This window comes from Scyliorhinus canicula, chromosome 20, assembly GCF_902713615.1.
Source record: "Scyliorhinus canicula chromosome 20, sScyCan1.1, whole genome shotgun sequence".
NCBI lineage: Eukaryota > Metazoa > Chordata > Chondrichthyes > Carcharhiniformes > Scyliorhinidae > Scyliorhinus > Scyliorhinus canicula.
Window position 1 is genome coordinate 38,994,800 of NC_052165.1, and position 24,785 is coordinate 39,019,584.

Sequence of the window (24,785 nt, forward strand, 5' to 3'; positions counted from 1 at the left end):
GCCCCAGGAGTCTGAAACCCTCCCCCTGACACCATCCCTTCAGCCACGTATTCATCCTATATATTCTGTCATTTCTATTCTGACTAGCACGTGGCACCGGTAGTAATCCTGAGATCACTACCGTTGAGGCCCGATTTCTTAACTTCCTTCCTGGCTCCCTGTATTCTGCTTTTAGGATCTCATCCCTTTTTTTACCTATGTCATTTGCACCGATGTGTACCACGACCACTGTCTGTTCACCCTCCCCCTCCAAAATGTCCTGTACCCACTCCAAGACATCCTTGACCCTAGCACAAGGAAGGCAACATACCATCCTGGAGTATCGTTTGCGGCCACAGAAATGCCTGTTTATACCTCTTACAATTGAATCCTCTATAACTATTGCACTGTCACACTTATTACCCCTCCCGTATACAGCAGAACCAACCGTGGTGACATGGGTTTGGCTGTTGCTGTTTTCCCGAGAGGCCATTCCGCTCAACAGTATCCAAAACGGTATATCTGTTCTGCAGGGGAATGGCCACAGGATATTCCTGCACTACCTGCCTCACTCTCTTGCCCTGTCTGGTGGTCATCCATTTCCTTCCTGCCTGCGGAGTCTGAGCCTGTGGTGTGACCACCTCGCTAAACGTGCTATCCACGATACTCTCCGACTCGCAGATGCACCACAGTATCCCCAGCCGCCGCTCCACCTCTGAAACTCGAGCTTTAGGAGCTGCAACTGGAGACACCCTGCACACATGCTGACCCTGGGGACTGGAACTATCCCCAGCATGCCACATGGAGCAAGAGGAGCAGACCATGCCTTGGAGCTGTCCTGCCATGATTTATTCCTTTAAATTCAACCTTTGAAATTAAACTTTAGAAAGATGTTTTTGTGTCGGATTATATCCAATCCCATGTATACTATTTAATTAGCTTTATCCCTGAGTATTTATCTTGCTTGGTCTGACAACAAATGAAATAGTTATTTAATTGAAATTTAAAAAGTTATTTAAATCAACTTAAAAATGGCATCATTGAAGAAGGATAAATCACCAGGGTCAGGCTGTTGAAGGAAGCTGGACAGAAGCGGATGGTCTTGAGGATCATTTTCCAATCATCACTAGATACAGGCAAGGTCTGCGAATGTTGTACCAGTATTTGAAAAGGTGTAAGGGACAGGCGTAAGGGTCAGGCTAGGAAACGAATAGACTGGTTATTCTGACTTCAGTGGGAAATTATCGGAAATATTTCTGAGACACAGGATAAATTGGCACATAGAAAGTCATGGATTGATCAGGGATAATCAGGGGGCAGGTCAGGTAGTCAAGAAAGCACATGGAATATGTTCCATTATTAGGCAAACTATTGAATACAAAAGCAAGGATGGAACTGTTTAAAACACTGGTTAAGCCACAGTTGAAATTGTGTGCACAGTTCTGGACACCACATTAAAGGAAGGACATAATTGTTCTGGAGAGAGGGGAGAGGAGATCTACAAGAATGCTGCCAAGGTTTGAATTACAGCTATGAGGAGAGATCAAGTCGGTTAGGGTTGTTGGCCTTAGATCAGAGCTCAGGGTAATAAAAACACAAAAATGCTGGATAAACTCAGCATGTCAATGTTCTGTAGAAGAGTCATGTGAACTGGAAATGCTAACTCAGTTTCTCTCTCCGCAGATGCTGCCAGATCTGTGTTTTTCCAACATTTGCGTTTTTACTTCAGATTTCCAGCATCTGCAGTATTTTGTTTTTATTTTGGAAGCTAAGCAGTGACCTAATTGAGGTGAACAAAATTGTGGGGGGCCTAGACAGGAAGAACTTGTTTCCCTTTATGAGTCAATTATTCGGGACAAAGTTTAAGGTGATTGGTTGAAGGAATAGAGGGGACATGAAAAAGTTTTTGCACCCAGAGAGTGGTGGGCATCTGGAATTCATTGCCTAAGTTGGTGGTTGAGGCTGAAGTGGTCAACTCATTTAAAAGAACTGTGTCGAAGTGCTGTAACCTGCGAGGCTCAAAACTAGGTGCTGGAAAACATGATTAAAATGAGCGGATAGTTTTTTTCTCTTTTTTAGCTGGTGGAGCTGTACAGTGCAGGAGGTCATTCGTACCATCGAGTCTGCACCAGCCCTTGGAAAGAACACCCTATCGCCCATGCCTCCACCCTATCCCCGTAACCTCACCTAACGTTTTGGACGCTAAGGGGCAATTTAGCATGGCCAATCCACCTAACCTGCACATCTTTAGGACTGAGCTATATTCATTTGCAGATTTCTGTCCGCATTCAGGTATTGCTCGCAGAACAAGCACTGTTGCTTCACAGCGCTACGGTCCCAGGTTTGATTACCGGCTGGTATCAGCCTGTGCGGAGTCTGCACGTTGTCACTGTGTCTGCATGGGTTTCCTCCAGGTGCTCCAGTTTCCTCCCACAAGTCCCGAAAAATGTGCTTAATAGGTCATTTCGACATTCTCAATTCTCCCTCAGTGTACCCAAACAGGCGACTAGGGGATTTTCACAGTAATTTCATTGCAGTGTTAATATAAGCGTACTTGTGACAATAATAATAAAGATGATTTTGTTTTAAAGAAAAGCAAGCTACATTGGAAAACGTTGCATTCCAGTCAAACTACACTGTACAATGGAATCAAGATTCTCCTATAATGAGTCAAAAGTGGGTTCTTTTATATAAAATGGGAGCACCAGGATTTTGTTAACTTCTGCAATTGTAGAAAATAAACATGGAAATCAGTTACCTTTTTTCACTTTAACCACAGGCTTTTCTTTAGGAGGAATAAAAGCTTTATTTCTTTCTTCCTTTCGCTTAGCTGCTGTCTCGGCTTCTTTTATCTAGGAAGATGTACACAAAATGGTATGCATTTATAAAACAATATTTAATGTAAATTTTGGTAAACAGCACTCTGGTTGTTAAACTGAGATAAATAACCACTAAAGCCAAAAGATTCGTATTTTTTTTGTAAATATCTTTATTGAACATTTATTAAATTTATATACAAATACAAAAACATAACAAACAAGAACAGCCTTCCAAAGCCCCAACCCCACAACAGCTGACAGGTGACGCGTTCTTTAAAATACATAACAACGGTTGCCATCGTTGGACAAAGGACTCCCCAGTCGACCCCCTCAGCGTGTATTTAACTTTCTCCAAATACAAAAATTCTAGGAGGTCCCCCAGCCATACTGAGGCACTGGGTGGAGAAGTTGACCTCCAGCAGTATCTGCCTACAAACAAGCAATGCAAAGGCAAACATCTGTCCGAACTTCTGCCTGCAACTCCGGCAGCTCTGACACCTTGAATATGGCCCCTTGGGGACCCGGTTCCAGCTCCTTGCCTATGATTACTGACATGGTGCTGAAGAAAGAGACCCAAAGGTTCACTTGCTTAGGACATGCCAAGAACATATGTACATGATTTGCTGGGCGCCTCCCACAAAACGTCAGCTGTGGCGGAGGACGGGGCCTCGCTGGAGGCAATAAAGGCGAAATGTGAGGGGGAGATGGGGTGAAGTGGTGGAGGGGGTGTGAGACCTTAAGGAGGGTGAATGCCAAACACCGACTCATACTTGCCCACGTTAAGGGAGTCCAATGTACCGCCTTCAGTTGTATGAGCCTGAGCCTCTCACACAACGATGTAGCCTCCTTAAGCCCTCACACTTGCTCCTCCACTTCATCCCCTAACTCCTCCTCCCATTTCATCTGAATCACCTCCAGTGAGGCCCCAGCCTCAACCAGCAGCCTTCCATAGATGCCTGAAGTTTTACCCTCCTCCAACCTGGCCAGCGATAGTATCCTCTCCACCAATGACGTGACGGCGCAACTGGATAACGCAAAATTCCGGAATTAAAAGTATCTGAATGCCTCCAACTGCACGAGCCCATACTTCTCCACTAACTCTCGCAAACTGCCCTTCCAGGAACAAATCCACTTTTACTGCCATCCCCTTATCCTCCCATCCCCTAAACTTGCCGTCCACCCTAGCCAGTTCAAACATGTGGCTGTCTCTAATCGGTATAATTCCCGACCCTCTCCCTGCTTTAAAGTGCTGCTGTAATTTCCTCCACATTTTTAGCGTAGCCCCCCCTCTCCCCCAACCGGGTTCCACGAAAACTTCCTCGGGGAGAGGGGGAGCAGGGCCGTCACCAGCACCTGCAATCCCATCCCCTGACACGACCTGGCCTTCATCTTTACCCAAACTGACTTCTGATCCCTCCCACCAACCCAACACCTTCTCTGCATTCGCCGCCCAAGAATAGTGAAACAGGTTCGGCAGCCTCAACCCCTGACTGTCGGTCCCTCTGACGGACCACTCTTCGGATCCTTGCCATCTTCCCTGCCCACATAAACAACAAAATCATGCGTTCCACCCCTACAAAGAACACCTTTGGTAGAAACACTGGTATGCATTGAAACAGGAACAAGAGCCTGTTTCAGCCCATCTCTGGAGGTCTGCCTTCACCCTGCTCACCAAGCTTGTAAAATAGCTTCCGAAGCTATGCCCAGTCCCATGCCACTTAAGTACCTTAAATGTGAGCTTGTCAATCTGAAAGGCAACACCCCCAATTAGATATCCTCCCCGGCGGGGTGACCACAAAACATTCACTTTTATCCCAATTCAGTTTATACCCAGAAAAGGCTCAGAACTGCTTTATTATCCCCATTATATCCCCCATCATCGAGACCAGATCCGTGACGTACAGCAACAGGTCATCGACATACCGGTATGTATGAGAGTGCTAGAGGGTAAATCGGTGGTTTTGGTAAGTGTTTATACATCGAATTTGGATGATGTAGGCTTTATGAAGACATGGTTGCTCCGATCCTGGGAACGGATACACTAGTTGATTTGTGTGTCAGATGGGGGGGGGGGGCCTGAATAATGTCCTGAACCTGAAAGAAGGCCGCTCCAGGCCAAAGTCGCTTACTCTTTATTTTTTTGGGGGGTGGGGCGGATTTCCTCCTTCTTGCCGGTGCATCGGGTCTACTCGCAGATCACCTCTTTTATTGGAGAGTGCTCTGCTGCCTGGGGTAAGGAATGCGGAGTTCTCTGTGATTGTAATTACCGACCATGTGTTTTCCGAGCTCCTCAAGGCAGTGGCCAAACGCTCAATCAACAACGAGAATAGGAGGGGACATAGGGCACACCTGCCTCGTTCCCCTATGCAGTCTGAAGTAGCCCGAGCTTACATTATTTCTCCAGACACTAGCCTTTGGTTCCTGGTTCAACAACTTAACCCATGGCACAAACTTCAGACCTATCCCGAAGCATTCCAACACCGCAAACAGATACCTCCACTCCACCCTTCTCTACATCCACCACCATAATCACTTCCTGCTCTTCCCCTTCTGCTTGAGACAACACCACATTCAACAGGCATCACACATCGGAAGACAATCGCCCAAGTTTCACAAATCCAATGACCTACGAGAGATCCCCCCCCCGACACCTTTGCTAAGATCTTTGCGTCCACGTTCAACAGCGAGATTGGTCAGTATGACCACATTCCACCAGATGCCTATTCTTCTTCAAAAGGAGTGAAATGGAGTCCTAATCGTTTCTGGGAGCACTCCCCGAGCCACTACATCCTCAAAATGCTTCCACCAGCAGCAAGGCCAACCTGTCCGCAAACATTTTATAAAAAACACTGGGAACCAATCCAGCCCTGTTGTCTTCCCCGTCTGCATATTCCCAATTGCCTTCCTGACTTCCTCTGCCCCCAGCGGCTCCTCCAATCTGCGCCAGTCCTCCTCCACCCTTGGACACTCCAACCCCTCCAGAAAATCAACCATGTGCGAATTGTCCTCCAAAATTTCCGAGCTGTACAACTTTTGTAAAACGCCTCAAACACTCTGTTCACCTTCTCCGGGGCCAAACTCACCTCCCTCTCCCATATCTGAATGATTTCTGAAGACGCCGCCTGTTGCCTCAACTGGCTTGCCAGCAGCCTGCTGGCCCCATACTCATAGACTGCCCCCTCACCCGTGTCAACTGTCGTGCCGCCTTATCCGTGGACATCAAGTCAAACTGTGCCTGCAACAGCTTTCTATTCACCAAAAGCTCTGGGTAGGGTCCTCCAAATACTTCCAATCCACCTACAATATCTCATCCACCAACCATTGGTGTTCCTCCCTCGGTTCCCTACCCAGGCACCTTGTATGCAATCATCTACCCCTCTCATCACCGTCTTCAAGGCTTCCCACAACACAGAGTGCAAATCTCCCCATTCTTGTTGAAGTCCACAGAATCATCCAACACCTTGCCATTTTTACACAAAGCCCCAAGTCCGCCAACAGCCCCATATCCAATCTCCACGCCAGCCGCCGAGCTGGCCCACTCTCCAAAACAACATACACCAGGTGTGGAACATGGTCGGAAATTACAATCACAGAGAACTCCGCTTTCCTTACCCCCGGCAGCAGAGCCCACTCCATTAAAAGAAGTGATCTGCGAGTAGACACTATGCACCGGCAAGGAGGAAAGTCCCCCCGCCCCTAAAATAAAGAGTAAGCGATTTTGGCCTGGAGCGGCCTTCTTTCAGGTTCAAGACATTATTCAGGCCCCCCACCTCAACACAAATCAACCATGTCTTCATAAAGCCTACATCATCCAAATTCGGTGCATAAACACTCACCAAAACCACTGATTTACCCTTTAGCACTCCCATCACATACCTCCTCACCCCTGAAGGGTGGCACAGTAGCTCAGTGGTTAGCACAGTCGCTTCACAGCTCCAGGGTCCCAGGTTCGATTCCCAGCTTGGGTCACTGTCTGTGCGAAGTCTGCACTTTCTCCCCGTGTCTGCATGGGTTTTCTCCCACAGTCCAAAGATGTGCAGGTTAGGTGGATTGGTCATGTCCACAAAGGTTAGGTTGGGTTACGGGGATAGGGGTGCTCTTTCCAAGGGCCGGTGCAATCTCGATGGACTGAAGGGCCTCCTTCTGCACTGTGAATTCCAGGATTCTATGTTCTGGAACCAGACTTTAAAAAGAAAATCAGAAATGCTCCCCCGGGCCCTACCACCAAAGTCTGAATGGAACACCTGACTTACCCGCCCTTTACAGAGCCAGAAACCGCCACACCACTTCCTCTCAAAACCACCTCATTCCCCACTCAAGCCATCCCACACTATTCACACCTCCTACGCTAACTAAAGCCTGCCTAAACAGGTTTGGCAGGCCGCAGCCCCTCCCCATTCACTAGCTAACCAAAACTTGCGAGCATGGGGGCCCCTCCACCAGAGTCCCGTTCTCCCCACTCGAACAAAGGAATCAAAACCTCTCCACCCCACCTATCAACCCTGCCATCAGGAAAAACCCAAACAAAGGATCGGCCCCTGAACTCTTACCCCCTCCCTCAGCTACCCTCCATAAAAATAAGAGTTTTAGAACAGCTAGGCAAAGAAAAACATACAAATTTATCAAAACATTAGTCCCCCACCAGCCCCAACCCACCACAACACCAATGTCTCTTGTCCGCCATGATCAGCCAAGTGCCAGTCCTTCAGCTTAAATAAGCGCTTCCTCCACCGTTGTGAAATAATGGTCCCTCCCATTGCCCGTGACCCTCAACTTCGTGGCAGAACACCCCGAAGCGCACTCAAGATTTGCATTTATAAAGCTCCTTTCACGACCACTAGATGTTTCAAAAGTGTTTTTCAGATAATTAAGTGCTTTATGAAGTGCCAGTTACTGTTTCAGGATATGTGGCAGCCAATTTGAATATAGCAAACTGTTTTTGTGATGTTGACTGATGCATAAATATTAGCCACGACACTGGGGAGAACTCCCATGTTCTTCTTTTGAAATTGTGTCATGAGATGTACCTCAGAGGACAGATGGGACCTCAGTGTACTTTTCATCTGAAAGGTGGCTCCCCTAACAGTGTAGCACTCCCCCAGTACTGCACTGGGATCGTCAGCCTTGAATTCTGTGCTGAAATCCCAGGAGTGGGACTTGAATCCACAACCCCCGACTTTGGCAAGTGTGCTAAAACCAACTGAGCCACAGCTGACATCCAAATACAGATTTTACAGTCTGTCACCATTTCCATGTGTAAAAATTAAGCATTCAAGACTCACCTTTTTTTCATGTAATTTATTTTTCTTCCTGTCTTTCTCTCGGAGGAAGTATTCACCAGTGGCCAGTTCCAGATCCACCTGGACGATAAATTTAGCAAACAATTAAGAACAATCCCTACAGCACAACCATACTCAGCAAACCTGCGGAATATACTGTTTTCCTCTTACTATAGTAATTAGGTCTTAAAATAAAAGATCCTTCAAACATCAACTTTAAATGAGCTTGAACACAAAGCCACAGCAATTTTCATTTATGTAAGTGCCTTTGATGTAGTAAAAGTGTTTCACTAGAGGCATATACATACATATAGATAGATATAGATACGAGAGAGAGAAAGAGGAATGGTATATGCTTAAATGGGAAAGATAGTGGTGGCGGGGAGGCTGTCAAGGGTACATGGTGGGGTGAGCATTTTTGAAGCAAAGTGGAGATGTACTGAATACCAAGGTTTATTTAAAAAGGTATTAAGTTCTATACAAACATGTTTAAAATCACAGTTAAAAAATACTGTCACAAGCGTTGATATGTGTGAATATTTAAATCCAGATTTTGTAATTGTTTCTTTAGTAAATATTATATGTAAAAGACTTTTGTTCAACCATCTCAAGGCAGCAGCCTTGAAATATTACACCTGTGTGATTGCATAAATTCCTGATTACGTTCTTTCTTCATACCACCCCCCCCCCCCCCCCCCCCCCGGCCAAGACACCAGGTGAAATGTAGAAAATAGAGTTGCAGTACGTGATGTACCAAATTACTGGTCGGAATTCTACAATCGCACTCCTTCATCCATCTCACTCTAAATGTTAACATGGTCCCTGCTTTAATCACAATTTTTTTTTAAATTTAGAGTATGCAATTATTTTTTTTCCCAATTAAGGGGCAATTTAGCGTGACCAATCCACCTAATCTGCACATCTTTGGGTTGTGGGGTGAAATCAACGCAATCACAGGGAGAATGTGCAAACTCCACACGGACAGTGACCCAGGGGCCGGGATTCAAACCCGGGTCCTCAGCGCCGCAGTCCCAGTGCTATCCATTGCGCCTCATGAAAATGAAAAATGAAATGAAAATCGCTTATTGTCACGAGTAGGCTTCAATGAAGTTACTGTGAAAAGCCCCTAGTCGCCACATTCCGGCGCCTGTCCGGGGAGGCTGGTACGGGAGGCTGGTATCATGCCACCCTATTTAATCACTAACTCTGCTAGTACATTTAATATTTTCACAGACTTTATTTTAAGTGTCCTAATAGTCAGGGTCACTCTTTTAATGATCAAGTCAGTCAAATTATGTTTTCATTGCATGGGATTCCAGGATCTGTACCAACACTTTGAGGGATCAAATTCTACAGTTCGGCTATTTATCCTTGTTGCGAAGGTGATTGAATCTGCATTTTAAAAAATCATCTTGTCCTGTTCTAATTTTTATGAATTTCTCCCATTGCCCTAAATCACTGGATATACTGTGTCAATCTGTCACAATCCTCAAGACCAACTGTTGAGCTCCTTACAATGGATTGTACAGGTGGCTACAGCCTCACAGAACCTCATTCAACCATTTAATGTAGGACAGCCAGATTTTTGAACCACAGCCAATTCTCTTTTCAACCCAATATCTGCGCTTTTAATTTCCAGTACGCTTAATCAGATCGAAATTGCAGCTTTTGACGATTCTATGGTTAAGTCTCAGACCGCATCTTAGTTTACTCTTAGGAGATAGATTTTAGTGCACTTGCTTGTGGCAGAGGAAACCTCAGTCACCAAGAATGCATCTCAGAAAGAATTGGCCGTCAGATAGACAAGGACACCCACTTAGGAGTGTACCGGCAAAGTACCCGACAGCGGACAACAGCATTACACAACACTGGAAGGTTATCCATTGTGTTTTCAGTTGTAAGATTTAAAAAAATTAAACAGCAATCAGCACCTACCTTGCTTTCTGGTTGTGGTGGTGGGAAAGGTGTATACTCTTTCTTTACCCTCTTCTTCCTTGGTTCTTTGCGTTTATTTAGGTTCTTGTGCTTGAACTTAGGCAGAAATCGCTCCCAGTTCTGTGTTCTAAGCTCTGCATCTTTTGCTAATTCCCGTTTAATCATCAATGTCTTTTAAAAAGAACAGAGATTTTTCCCACTTGAACATCATGCAAATTAAACATGAAAATGCAATTCTTAATAATAATATAATAATAATTGCTTATTGTCACAAGTAGGCCTCAATGAAGTTACCGCGAAAAGCCCCTAATCGCCACATTCCGGCGCCTGTTCAGGGAGGCCAGTGCGGGTTGCACTGCTGGTCTTGTTCTGCATTACAAGCCAGCTGTTTAGTCCACTGTGCTAAACCAGCCCCTTAAACATTCAATAAAAGAATAAACAAATCTATTGAAAATAGTTATATATGCAAAACAAAGCAAAATATTGGGGTGGCTGGAAATCTGAAAAAAGAAACAAATGCTCAAAATGTTCAGCAGGTCAGACAGTATCATTGCAGTGAGAAACAGAGTTAACATTGCAAGTCAAAGATCATTCTTCACAATTGGTGAAAGACTGTCAACTTGAAAGAGCAGCGAGACGTCCTGAATATTTTCAAGCATTTTATGTTTTTTATCCGAGTTAAATCAAGCTTTCCGCAATCCCAGTTTAGGTTCTATTAAACCTATCCAATCAACAAACTCCATATTTAACACCAACTTGATTTTATTCAGAACAATTGTGCTCTGGAAATGATTGTTTAGGCATAGGAAACAATGATGAGATATAAAACGCGTTGGCAATACTAAATAAATCAAATGGAGCTCCGTGTGAATAAAGGAAGAAAATGGATGTAAAACATTAATGGGATAGAAGGGCCCCAAAAAACATGAAATTGTTCATTAAAGCAAAACAAAAATTCCATACTTTACACACAGGGACATTGCCTCGTTTTTAAAAAATTCAGCATCAAATTTTATTTTACTGGTGCAAAGCTGGAGTCTGTGTTAAGATAAAAACAGAAACACAATGTCTGGCTAAGTACAATAATTAGGAAAGCTGAAAATTTGGACTGTACTTTTTGAAACAGAATAGAAATTTCAGAAACATTAAGGTTGAGAGGGAAACAGTTAAAAGACTATTTCCACTGGTTGGCAAATTGGTAATGAGAACATATAACTCAAATGGGGTTCCTTGGGCAGCACGGTGGAGCAGTGGGTTAGCCCTGCTGCCTCATGGCGCCAAGGTCCCAGGTTCGATCCTGGCTCTGGGTCACTGTCTGTGTGGAGTTTGCATATTCTCCCTGTGTTTGCGTGGGTTTCGACCCCACAACCCAAAGGTGTACAGGGTAGGTGGATTGGCCACACTAAATTGCTCCTTAATTGGAAAAAATGAATTGGGTACTCTAAATTTATTTTTAAAAAGATGGGTTTCCTCCGGTTTTCTCCCACAGTTCAAAGATATGCAGGTTAGGTGGATTGACCATGCAAAATTTTCCCTTAAGTGTCTAAAAAGTTAGGTGGGGTTATTGGGTTTTGGGGATAGTGTGGAGGCATGGGCTTAAGTAGGGTGCTCTTTCGAGTGCAGACTCGATGGGCCGAATGGCCTCCTTCGGCACTGTAAATTCTATGATTAGTGCCTGTGGCTTAGAGGGATTTTAAAAATACTCTCATAATGGAGGTACTACATGTCATTTAAGAGGCAACCAGACAAACGCTTGAAGAGAGATATTAAAAAATGTAGGGTAAAAAACAGATGGTTCGGATGAAAGAACTGGCATTAACTAATGGGTTGAACAGCCTCCTTTGTCCTTAGAATGGTTTCAATTCTGAAGAGATCTGAGAACGTTTTTTCAAATTTCTAAAAGGATGTTCAAATTTTAGCATTCCCCTAAAAAGGGCTGGAAAAGCATTACTTTGAAACAGTGATAGCCCCTGAGAACACAGGATTTATCATTCCAGATATTTACAAACATACAAATTATTCATCATTTAAAATTTTTTTTTTTTTGAATACCTTGATATTGTAGATTGGATGAATGTTCTTCAAGGTATCAAAGACTACTTTTCTGACCTAGAAAAGATAAACACAATTCAATATCATCATAATAATCTTTACTGTCACAAGTAGGCTTAGATTAACACTGCAATGAAGTTACTGTGAAAAGTCCCTAGTCACCACATTCCGGCGCCTATTCGGGGACACAGAGGGAGAATTCAGAATGTCCAAATTACAAAATTTATTACAAAATTATTATGGTGCAGAAGGAGACCGTTGGCCTATCAAAGAACAATACAGCACAGGAACAGGCCTTCGGCCCTCCAAGCCTGTGCCGAACATGCTGCCTGCCGAACCTAAACTTTTCTGCGCTTTCAGGGTCCGTATTCCTCTATTCCCATCCTATTCATGTATTTGTCAAGATGCCTCTGAAATTACACTATTAGAACATAGAACAGTACAGCACAGAACAGGCCCTTCGGCCCTCGATGTTGTGCCGAGCAATGATCACCCTACTCAAACCCACGTATCCACCCTATACGCGTAACCCAACAACCCCCCCCTAACATTACTTTTTAGGACACCACGGGCAATTTAGCATGGCCAATCCACCTAACCTGCACATCTTTGGACTGTGGGAAGAAACCGGAGCACCCGGAGGAAACCCACGCACACACGTGGAGGACGTGCAGACTCCGCACAGACAGTGACCTAGCCGGGAATCGAACCTGGGACCCTGGAGCTGTGAAGCATTTATGCTAACACCATGCTACCGTGCTATTGTACTTGCTTCCACCACTTCCTCCGGCAGCATGTCTGCACTGCCTCTCCAAACAAGCATCATGAATTGGTGCCATTCCTTTGACTTTTCCCTGTATTCCTACTCTGTTCACGTAATTATCTAACTAACACCCTCTTGAATACCTCGATTCAACCTGCTCTTAGCTTTGCTGCTTTGCCTGTCCGCTGTCCTTCCTTCCAGTAATGTTTCCCAGTCTGTCATTGCCAGCTCATGCCTCATACCATCATAGTTACCTTTATTGAGGTCCAGGAACTTGGTCTCGGAATCAACTACCTGACTATTCACTTTGGTAAAAATTCTACCATATACTCACCTCCAAAGGTTCTCTCACAACTAGATTACCAACTAATCCTTTCTCATTGCACAACACCCAGTCCAGGATGGCCAGTTCCCTTGTTGGTTCCTCAACACAGTAGTCCTGAAAAGCATCCCGTATACACTCCAGAAATTCCTCCCCTATTGTACTGTGACTAATTTGAGTCATTATGCGCAGATTAAAGTCACCCATAATCACTGGTGTTCCTTTATCACATGCATCTCCAATTTCCTGTCTAATGCTATTCCCAACATTACCACTGCTGTTTGGTTGTCTGTATACCACCCCCAAGAATGTTTTTTGCCCCTTGATGTTTCTTAACGCCACAACATTTGTACTAATATCTTTCCTCAATGTTGTATCGATATCTTTGTTAATTGGCAATGCAACTCCACCACCTTTTCCTTTCTGTCTGACCTTCCTAAACCTGAACAGCCCTAATTCACCCATTTTATTTCGAATGCTCCACGCGTTCAGGTACAAAACCTTAAGGCTAGTCCTTTTAACGAATCCTGTCCCTTCCCTACTATTTTGTACAGTGTTATTATCTGATAAGGGCCCTTTATTTCTTTGCCTATCATTTTTCTTGTTCTTCCTCCCATCTTTATCTCTTGTTCTTGATTCCCCCTGCTCTGAATCCGTACATGGGTTCCCATCCACCTGCCATATTAGTTTAAACCCTCCCCAACCGCTCTAGCAAATATCCCCTTGCAGGACATCAGTCCCGGTCGTGCCCGTGTGTAACACATCCAGTTTATACAGGTCCCACCTTCCCCAGAACCAGTCCCAATGCCCCAGCAATCTGAAACCCTCTCCCTCACACCATCGCTTCAACCATGTATTCATCTGATACATCCTCCTATTTCGATTCAGACTAGCACATGGCACTGGCAGTAATCCTAACATCACTACCGTTGAGGTGTGACTTCTCAACTTTCTTCCAAGCTCCCTATATTCTGCTTTCAGGACCTCATTCCACCTTTTTTATTATAAATTTAGAGTAGCTAATTATTTTTTTCCAATCATGGGGCAATTTAGTGTGGCCAATCCACCTAACCTGCACATCTTTGGTTTGCGGGAGTGAAACCCATGCAGACACAGGGAGAATGTGCAAACTACACACGGACAGTGACCCAGGTACTCAGGGCCATAGGCAGCAATGCTAACCACTACACCAGTCTCCTCCATCCTCCTTTTTAAAAAAAAACCTATACTGTTGGTACCGATGTGTAGCACGACTGCTGGCTGTTCACCCTTCCCCTCCAGAATTTCCCATAACCGCTCCAAGACATCCTTGACCCTCGCATCAGGGAGGCAACATACTACCCTGGAGTCTCGTTTGCGGCCACAAAAACGCCTATCTATTCCTCTTGCAGTCGAATCCCAATAACTATTGCATTCCCACACTTTTTAACTCCTCCCCTCTGCAGGAGAACCAACCGCAGTGCAACAAATTTGGTTGTTGCTGCTTTCCCCAGAGAAGTCATTCCCCTCAACAGTACCCAAAACGGTATATCTGAGAAACTCCCCAGGGCCCAAAAAAGTGACTACCCGTGGTTAGGTAGCGGTGGGGAACTGGTCTGCAGAGCCGCGGGAAACTCCCAGTAAATCCCACCACAAATAGAAACCTTTCTGTTAGATCGCACCTTCTGCTTCCTATTATTCAGCCAATTTTGTATCCACGTTGCTACTGTCCCTTTTATTCCATGAGCTATAAAACTTTTCTCAAGTCTGACATGATGCACTGTATTAAATGCCTTCTGAAAGTCCATGTATGCCACATCACATTAGTCCAACTTTCCCTTTAGAAATCCATGCTGGCCCATCCTAACCAACCCACATTTTTGCATGGGACTACTAATTCTATCCCGAATAATTGTTTCTGGAAGCTTGCCCACCACTCATGTTAAACTGACTGCTGGGGCTATCCTTATAACATTTCTCGAATAAGGGTGCAACATTTACAATCCTCTAGCACCCAGCACCCCCCCCCCCCCCCCCCCCCCCCCTGAAAGATTATGACCGGTGCCCCTGCAATTTCCATTCTCACTTTCTTCAATTTCCTCGGATGCATCTCATCCGGGCCCGGTGCCTTGTCAACTTTCAGTATCGACAGTCTATTCAACACTTCCTTTTAATCAGGTTTGAACCCTCCTAGGGACAGAATTTTGTTGTCTGCCACCATGTCCTGGGTAGCAACGAACTCCTTGGTAAAGACGGATGCATTATCTCAGTCATGACCCCAGCTCCCACGTGTAAATTCCCCTTTAGGTCCCTAATCAGCCCTACCCCTTTTACCAACCGTTTACTATTTATATGCCGAACGGTGACTTTGAGATTCCCCTTTATATTGGCTGCCAGTCTTTTCTCGTAATCTCTCGCTGTATCTAATGTGCTTTTTTCACCTTCCCTCTGAACCTTTTGAATTCTTCATGGTTCCCAACTATATTTTCTATCTGACACCGGTCATAAATACACTTTTTCTTCCGTATCTTAATTTCTATCTTCTTTTTCCATCCTGGATTTGCTTGCCCTATCTTTCTCTTTTAAGGGAATATACCTCGCTTGTGTGCGGACCATTTCTCCTGCCACCCTTTGTTCCAGTCTAACTGGCCCAGTTCCATTCTTGCCCCATTGAAGTCAGCGCCTACCCATTAATAATTTTTACTCTGGATTGCCTATCCTTTTCTATTATCACCCTAAACCTTAAAATACAATGATCACTGTCTCTTAAATGTTCCACCACTAACACCTGATCGACTTGGCCCACCTCATTTCCAGGAACCAGATTCAACAGTGAATCTTTTCTTGTTGGACTTTATTGTCCATCCCTAAGTGCCATGAGAAGATGGCTGAATGTGTCGTGTGGATTAGAGCAACATGTGGGCCAGACTAGGGAGAGTAATTTCCTAGAACAGTATTAGTGAAGCAGTTGTGTTTCTACAGTCAATACATCCCCAGTGCCAATCCACTGATTAGTAGGTTTATTGAATTCACTTTCACAGTTAACCGTGATGAGATTTGAACTCTCAAGGTCTTGAGTTGCTCTTCCAGTCCCATCATCATTAGACTGCTGCACCTGTAATAAATGTTCAAAAAGGGCTGTGGCGAGCAAATCCTTCATGGCTTGAAGAGGACCTCTCCAAACGAGAACCAGCAGGGGTAAAAAAATTGTAATGAGCAGCCCTGAATTCCTGATTCAGATACTAACTGCATGGGATAGGGCCAGGAATGAAGCGGGAACCAAGCTGCGAGGAGCAAAAGGTAGGTTTACGCTCAATAAATTTCTACTTTGGGAGCCGATAGTATGCAGCATCAAGCAGCAACCTCAGATTCCTTACATCACAATAAAGTCAGCATCATGACAGCAGTGAACACTCCCAATGCAATACAAGAGGAGAGGACAACATATACACATGCCCAGAAGTGGATTTAAGTAAAAATGGAGGAGTGTCAATAAGGCAAGATAAAAGCAATTGAAACAAAGGATAATCATGTGTGTCAAATACAAGTGAGAGGCCATGAGTTAGAATAGATGCAAATGAAAGAAAGTTTCACATGATCTTTAAATAACTTGAGGCAGGTTTACAATCATAATTAATCAGGCACAGCAGATCTAACACACTTCCAAAAGACTACACTCATACATGAGCAATAAAACCAATGGCACAGCCATAGCATTGCAACATGAAATACAGCAAGGGAAAACATTGGCTTTTCTTCTGCAAAAGAAAGATCTACCTTTGTTCTGCAACAGTGTTATCTCCAATTTTCACCTGTGGTGAGCAGTGGAAGAAAACTAAGACTGGGAAAAGGACTAGCACAGCTTTAAGAAATGTCATTAAGACTATGTTCTAATCAGGCATTAGCTCTTTTCTGAATTAACAAACTAATTTCTAAACTAATTTGCTAATTCACAAATTTGCCAGGTAGAGTTGCACTTGAAAAGGCTAAAAGCTTCAAATATCTCTAGTTAGTGAAAGCAGATTAATGTAATAACTAAATGTAAGAAAATTATAAACAACATTTTGCAATGTAATAAAAAGCATTCAGTGTGTGGTCTGATTTCTGAGCACATCATCAAGCCTGAAATTTCTATGAACAGCAGCAGTATTTTATATATCTGATTTATTCACCTCTTTCAATCCAGAATATGGTCCTAATGCAGACACAGTATTTCCTTGTACCATAATATAGCAGTTAGTCAACAGCTCCAAAGCCTGTGGGTAGGAGATACAATAGAGAATCTATTAGCAAAAAATTGACAACAGACGTACACACACACATCCCATGCATGTAGTAACTCAGAAGACATAATTCTGTAAGGTTGGGGACACTATATCTTGTAAACCAAATGTATTTTTCTTCTAAGTAGTTATTTGGTGATTTAAGGCTACACGGTATAATTTTTCGGGTTTCCCAAGAGAAATAGTGGAATTGCCAAGATTAGGCTATTCTTTAATTAATTATTTAACTGTTCAGCTCGAGTAGAGAACAGCAAAGACTCACAACTTAATTTTAAATACACCACATGGCATCTTTCTCCCTCTTAAACACAAGCATAAACTGAATCAAAACATAAAACCCAGCATTCAAGAGACCAAGAGCTTTTTGTTTCTTTTTATAAATTTAGATTACCCAATTATTTTTTCTATTAAGGGGCAATTTAGCATGGCCAATCCACCTACTCTGCACATTTTTGGGTTGTGGGGGCGAAACCCACGTAGACACGGGGAGAATGTGCAAACTCCACACGGACAGTGACCCAGAGCCGGGATCGAACCTGCGACCTCAGCGCCGTGAGGCGGTTGTGCTAACCACTAGGCCACCGTGCTGCCCAGAGACCAAGAGCTTTGACCACCAACAAATGTGATATAATTGAACAAACTATCCGGAATTACGCCAGCATATCTAGTCTGCTCTGCTGCCTGAATTGGGCTTCAGTGATGTCTTCTCAACTGAAACTCTTAGCATGCGGCATGCATCAACTATATTTGATTATGGAGTTTGTTTCTCTTTTAAATTGGTGTGGTGCCAGACATGTATGTACCCAGTATTCCCACATACATATCCAGCACTCTCATTTGCAAAAAGAACTTCAGAGATCTTTACTATCCAAATACAAATATTAAATTATGGTGCTGATAAATCCCCATTCCGCATTTGCAAACAGAATACTTCTTTTTCTTTTAAAATAATTTTTATTCAAATTTTCAATAACAAGATACAAAAAGAGGAAACAAATCTCCCCACCACCAGATATACAAAACAAAAGAAATAAATTAACACCCATCATCAACACTGAACAAATATACACACCCCACCTCCTGAAAAACCCCTGCACCGATCCCCTTAGGGCAAATTTCACCCTCTCCAATTTAATGAACCCCGCCATATCATTGATCCAGGCCTCCACACCCAGGGGCCACGCATCCTTCCACTGAAGAAGAATCCTCCGCCGGGCTACCAGGGACGCAAAGGCCAGAATACCGGCCTCTTTCGCCTCCTGCACTCCCGGCTCCTCTGCAACCCCAAATATTGCGAGCCCCCACCCGGTTTGACCCTGGATCCGACCACCCTCGACACCGTCCTTGCTACGCCCTTCCAAAATTCCTCCAGCGCTGGGCATGCCCAGAACATATGGGCTTGGTTTTCTGGGCTCCCTGAGCACCTAACACACCTGTCCTCACTCCCAAAAAACTGGCTCATCCTTGTCCAGGTCATGTGAGCCCTATGCAGCACCTTAAATTGTATGAGGCTGAGCCTCGCACAAGAAGAGGAGTTCACCCTCCCCAGGGCGTCCGCCCATGTCCCCTCCTCAATCTCCTCCCCTAGCTCCCGCTCCCATTTACCCTTCAGCTCCTCCACCGAGGCCTTGTCCTCCTCCTGCATCACTTGGTACGTTGCCGAGATCCTCCCCTCTCCAACCCACACCCCCGAGAGCACCCAGTTTGGACCCCGCGCGGCGGCAACAGTGGGAACTCCGCCACTTGCCGCCTGACAAACGCCTGTACCTGCATATATCTGAAGGCGTTCTCCGGGGGGAGCCCGAACTTCTCCTCCAACTCACCCAGGCTCGCGAACTTCCCGTCCACAAACAGGTCCCCCATCTTCATAATACCTGCCCTGTGCCAACTCAGGAACCCACCGTCAATTCTCCCTGGGACAAACCGGTGGTTCCCCTCTATCGGGGACCTCACCGAAGCCCCCACCTCCCCCCGTGCCGCCTCCATTGCCCCGAAATCTGGAGGGTAGCCGTCACCACCGGGCTCGTGGTATACCTCGTTGGAGGGAGCGGCAGCGGCGCAGTCACCAGCGCCTCCAGGCTCGTGCCCACACAGCACGCCACTTCCATCCTCTTCCATGCTGCCCCTTCCCCCTCCATCACCCACTTACGCACCATCGCTGTGTTGGCAGCCCAGTAATACCACAGAGGTTGGGCAGCGCCAGCCCCCACCTATCCCTGCCTTGCTCCAGGAACACCCTTCTCACTCTCGGGGTCCCCTGCACCCAGACAAACCCTGTAATGCTCCTATTAACTCACCTGAAGAAAGCCTTCGGGATAAGGATGGGGAGGCACTGGAACAGGAACAGAAAACTTGGGAGCACCGTCATCTTGACTGACTGCACCAGACAAACCCTGTAATGCTCCTATTAACCCACCTGAAGAAGGCCTTCGGGATAAGGATTGGGAGGCAATGGAACAGGAACAGAAATCTTGGGAGCACCGTCATCTTGACTGACTGCACCCTACCTGCCAAAGACAGCGGCAGCATGTCCCACCTCTTAAACTCCTCCTCCATTTGCTCCACCAGCCTCGTGAGGTTAAGCTTGTGCAAGGCCCCCCAGCTCCTGGCCACCTGGACCCCTAAGTATCTAAAGCTTCTCTCCACCCTTTTTAATGGGAGCTTACCAATCCCCCCCCCTCCTGGTCCCCTGGGTGAACAACGAACAGCTCGCTCTTCCCCATGTTGAGCTTGTACCCTGAGAAATCTCCAAACTCCCTGAGAATCCTCATTACCTCCGGCATCCCCCCCACCGGGTCCGCCATATACAACAACAGGCCATCCGCATAGAGCGACACTCTGTGTTCCTCCTCACCTCGCACCAGCCCCCGCCAGTTCCTCGACTCCCTCAACGCTATGGCCAGGGGTTCAATTGCTAGCGCAAAAATCAGGGGGGACAGGGGACCCTCCTATTCGTGGCCACACTCGCCACCGGGGCCTCAGAGCAGCTTCACCCACCTGACAAACTCCTTCCCGAACCTGAACCTTTTCAGCACTTCCCACAAGTACCCCCACTCTACCCTATCGAAGGCCTTCTTCGTGTCCATCACCACCACTATCTCCGCCTCTCCTTCAACCGCCGGCATCATTACAACATTCAATAGCCTCCGTATGTTAGTTTTCAACTGCCTCCCTTTCACGAACCTCGTTTGATTCTCGTGAATAACCTGCGGCACACAGTCCTCTATCCTCGTGGCTAAAATCTTCGCCAACAACTTGGCGTCTACATTTAAGAGTGAGATCGGCCTGTATGACCCACACTGCAGGGGATCCTTGTCCCGCTTAAGGATCAAGGAAATCAGCGCCCGAGACAACGTCGGAGGTCTGCATACGTCTTACAGAATTCGACCGGGAACCCATCCGGCCCCGGCGCCTTGCCCGACTGCATGCTCCCTATCCCTTTGACCAACTCCTCCAGCCCAACCGGCACCCCCAGTCACTCCACCTGTCCCTCCTCCACCCTCTGGAATCTCAGCCGGCCCATAAAACGCCCCATTCCCCCTCCTCCAGTGGGGGTTCGGACCGGGTCCCTGAGGACCCCACTGATGCCTACCCCACTTCGCACCACATTCCCTCCCCTATCCTTAACTCCACCGATCTCCCTAGCCGCATCTCGCTTCCGAAGCTGGTGCGCCAGCATCCGGCTCGCCTTTTCCCCATATTCATACACCGCCCCCTGTGCCTTCCTCCACTGAACTTCCGCCTTCCTGGTGGTCAATAGGTCGAATTCGGCCTGGAGACTACGCCGCTCCCTAAGCAATCCCACCTCCGGAGCCTCCGCGTACCTCCTGTCCACCCTCACCATCTCCCCCACCAACCTCTCCCTCGGCTCTCTCCTCTCCCTGTGGGCCCGGATGGAGATCAACTCTCCCCTAACCACCGCCTTCAGCGCCTCCCAGACCGTCCCCACTCGGACCTCCCCATTGTCATTGGCTTCCAGGTACCTCTCAATACAACCTCTGACCCGCCCGCCCACCTCCTCATCCGCCAGCAACCCCACCTCTAATCGCCAAAGCGGGCGCTGGTCTCTCTCCTCCCCCAGCTCGAGGTCCACCCAATGCGGGGCATGATCAGAAATGGCTATCGCCGAGTACTCAGTATCCTCCACTCTCACAACCATCGCCCTACTCATAACAAAAAAATCAATCTGGGAATAGGCCTTATGCACATGGGAGAAGAATGAAAATTCCCTGGCCCTCGGTCTCGCAAACCTCCATGGGTCAACCCCCCCCATCTGGTCCATAAACCCCCTCAGCACCTTAGCCGCCGCTGGCCTCCTACCCATCCTGGAAATGGATCGATCCAGTGCCGGTCCAGCACCGTGTTGAAATCTCCCCCCATTATCAGGCCCCCCGTCTCCAAGTCTGGAATCTGGCCCAACATGCGCCGCATGAAACCCGCATCGTCCCAATTCGGGGTGTATACATTGACCAGCACCCTCCACTCCCCCTGCAGCCTACCACTTACCATCACATACCTCCCGCCACTGTCTGCCACAACGATCGACACCTCGAACGACACCCTCTTTCCCACCAGGATCGCCACCCCCCAATTTTCTGCATCCAGCCCCGAATGAAACACCTGGCCTACCCATCCCTTCCGCAATCTAACCTGATCCGCCACCTTCAGGTGCGTCTCCTGAAGCATGACCACATCCGCTTTCAGCCCCTTCAGGTGCGCAAACACGCGGGCCCGTTTGACTGGCCCATTCAGTCCCCTTACATTTCAGGTTATTAGCCGGATCAGGGGGCTAAGTACCCCCCTCCCCCGCCGACTAGCCATTACCCTTCCTCAGCCCGCCCCTCGCTCGGCCCGTTCCCCACAGCGGCAGACCCTCATCCCGACCTCCTCTACCTGCTCCAGCTCCCTCTTGGCCATTACAGCAGCAACCCCGGTACCACCCCCCCCCCCCCCCCCCCAACCAAAGCTAGGGCCCCCCCCAGCTGCATTGCTCCCTCCATTGCACTCCCGTAAGTCAGCTGACTCCTGCTGACCCCAGCCACTCCCGCCACTCCTTCGACCCCTCCCAGCGTGGGGCTTCCCCTCCTCCCCATTGCCCACCAGCAGGTTCTCCTCCTACCGCTCTCAGCGTGTGAAAAAGCCCGCGCTTCCCAGCTCCGGCCCCGCCCCCTTCAGCCCTCAGCACGGGAAGAAGCCCACACTTGCAAACAGAATACTTCTATTAAACAAACTGAGTGTAATCATGGAACTTGCAAAGCTTGCTTAAAATTTAATCAGGTTAGGAAATAGATCCTGCACTCTAACTCTGTAGGAGATATTGAAAGAGAGAAATGTCTATTGCTGATTAGCAAGTGAATACATTTTCTAAAGATTCAAGAACTGACACTGCAGTTACCTTAAGCGTTGACCCTTTTGGTCCAAGAAGTCTCAATCTTCTTTTCACAAATCGATCACGGTTCCTAACTAACGAGCCAATCTTAATTATGTCACACGCCACATCATCCTGAAAAATACGGATAGCCTAGAATGGGAAGCAATAAGAATTACAAATCAAAATTCCAAATATGCAGGTCAGCACATTTCTCTCTCTCAACTTTAAGAGGAAACAGGGTTCATTTTCCAAGTTTGCGCTCAAGCTGCAAGGTCTTCAGGCACACTCTCCACAAATCCCCAAAATTAATGGCAGAAACTCACAGGGAACGTGCCCCTACCTGATATGCTCATTTGATACCCTGCGCAGTGGCTAGCACTGCTACCTCATGGCACCGAGGTCCCAGGTTCGATTAGGGCCGTGGGTCACTGTCCATGTGGAGTTTGCAGTCTCCCGTGTCTGTGTGGGTCTCACCCCCACAACCCAAAAGATGTGCAGGGTAGGTGGATTGGCCACGCTAAATTGCCCCTTAATTGGAAAACAATACAATTGGATACTCTAATTTTGTTTTAAAATTGAAATGTTCCCCTTTCCTCATGTATCCAGCCTTTACAATAGGAAAAAAACTGTTGTGTCAGCAATGATTTGGTTAAAGGTGTTCTCCAACTACTCACTTGCTCAAAAGGAACACTTCTTGCCAAAAGTTTGATCACGTCTCTGGCTTTAATGATGGCATATGGATCAAATGTCTTCTTTGTGGTGGAAACGGTCATGCTACCTTCAATCAAATCCAATGTAGCTGTAATATACTAAATAGACGAGAGATGACAATCACTATGTTTTCAAGCACATACAAACATTTTTCTCATCGGAATAAATACATATTTTACTTCAGATTAAGCACTATCAAATTAAAGAAAATGCTGGAACTGCTCAGCAGGTCAGGCAGCATCTGTGGAGAGAAAAACTGAATTAATGTTAACTCTCTGTTACTGTCCCCAGACACTGCCTCACCTGCTGAGCGTTGAGTATTTATTTGATATAACTAAAACTGTAGATATTTTTAAAATTTCAACATGGTATAACCTGTCAACTCAAAATGTCACATGGTGTGAAGATGAGATTGAAACAAATTTAGTTCCAAACATATTGGCGCATACAAAAAGTACGGTAACACTGGACCAATCTCTCCCTCCTGCCATTATCTTGTATTGCGCCTTGGGGCATTTTGCTACATTAAGAACACTGCACAAGTAACTGTGTTTTTTAAAAACCATTAAGTTTAACCATTTTGCCTATGTTGAGCATTTGAAGGCAAACTGACTTTGAACTTTGTTTGAAAACCACTAAACCATTATATCAGTTGCCCTTATTGTCAAAAGAAGTTAGGAGGGGTTATTGGGATAGGTGGAAGTGAGGGCTTAAGTGGGTCGGTGCAGACTTGATGGGCCAAATGGTCTCCTTCTGCAGTGTATGTTCAATGTAACTTTAGATCAGTAGCCCTGATATAGAAACACTGAGTGCAATGATGCACGGTAGCATTGTGGATAGCACAATTGCTTCACAGCTCCAGGGTCCCAGGTTCGATTCCGGCTTGGGTCACTGTCTGTGTGGAGTCTGTACATCCTCCCCGTGTGTGCGTGGGTTTCCTCCGGGTGCTCCGGTTTCCTCCCACAGTCCAAAGATGTGCAGGTTAGGTGGATTGACCATGATAAATTGCCCTTAGTGTCCAAAATTGCCCTTAGTGTTGGATGGGCTTACTGGGTTATGGGGATACGGTGGAGGTGTTGACCTTGGGTAGGGTGCTCTTTCCAAGAGCCGGTGCAGACTCGATGGGCCGAATGACCTCCTTCTGCACTGTAAATTCTATGATATGATAGGATGCACAGTAAGCCGAACTGTCTTTTGTACCTACACATTAATGTTAGTCTTTGAGACTTGTATTTTGAAAATTCATTTGACACATCTGGCCGTTCAGGCTGTTTGTGAAGGGAGTTCCAGGA

At 46.3% G+C, this 24,785-nt stretch overlaps 1 protein-coding gene across 3 annotated transcripts in view; it reads right to left on the bottom strand.

The window, feature by feature from the left end:
* Nucleotides 1-24,785, bottom strand: part of krr1 (KRR1 small subunit processome component homolog) — a 40,322-nt gene that overhangs the window by 5,876 nt on the left and 9,661 nt on the right. For all 3 annotated transcript variants that reach the window (XM_038780220.1, XM_038780222.1, XM_038780221.1), the window contains 7 exons: nucleotides 23,457-23,591; nucleotides 22,807-22,932; nucleotides 17,301-17,384; nucleotides 12,065-12,121; nucleotides 10,013-10,183; nucleotides 8,081-8,158; nucleotides 2,738-2,831 (listed from right to left, as the gene is read on the bottom strand). In XM_038780220.1, the coding sequence (XP_038636148.1) occupies nucleotides 2,738-2,831; nucleotides 8,081-8,158; nucleotides 10,013-10,183; nucleotides 12,065-12,121; nucleotides 17,301-17,384; nucleotides 22,807-22,932; nucleotides 23,457-23,591 (745 nt within the window). The remainder of the gene's footprint in view (nucleotides 1-2,737; nucleotides 2,832-8,080; nucleotides 8,159-10,012; nucleotides 10,184-12,064; nucleotides 12,122-17,300; nucleotides 17,385-22,806; nucleotides 22,933-23,456; nucleotides 23,592-24,785) is intronic.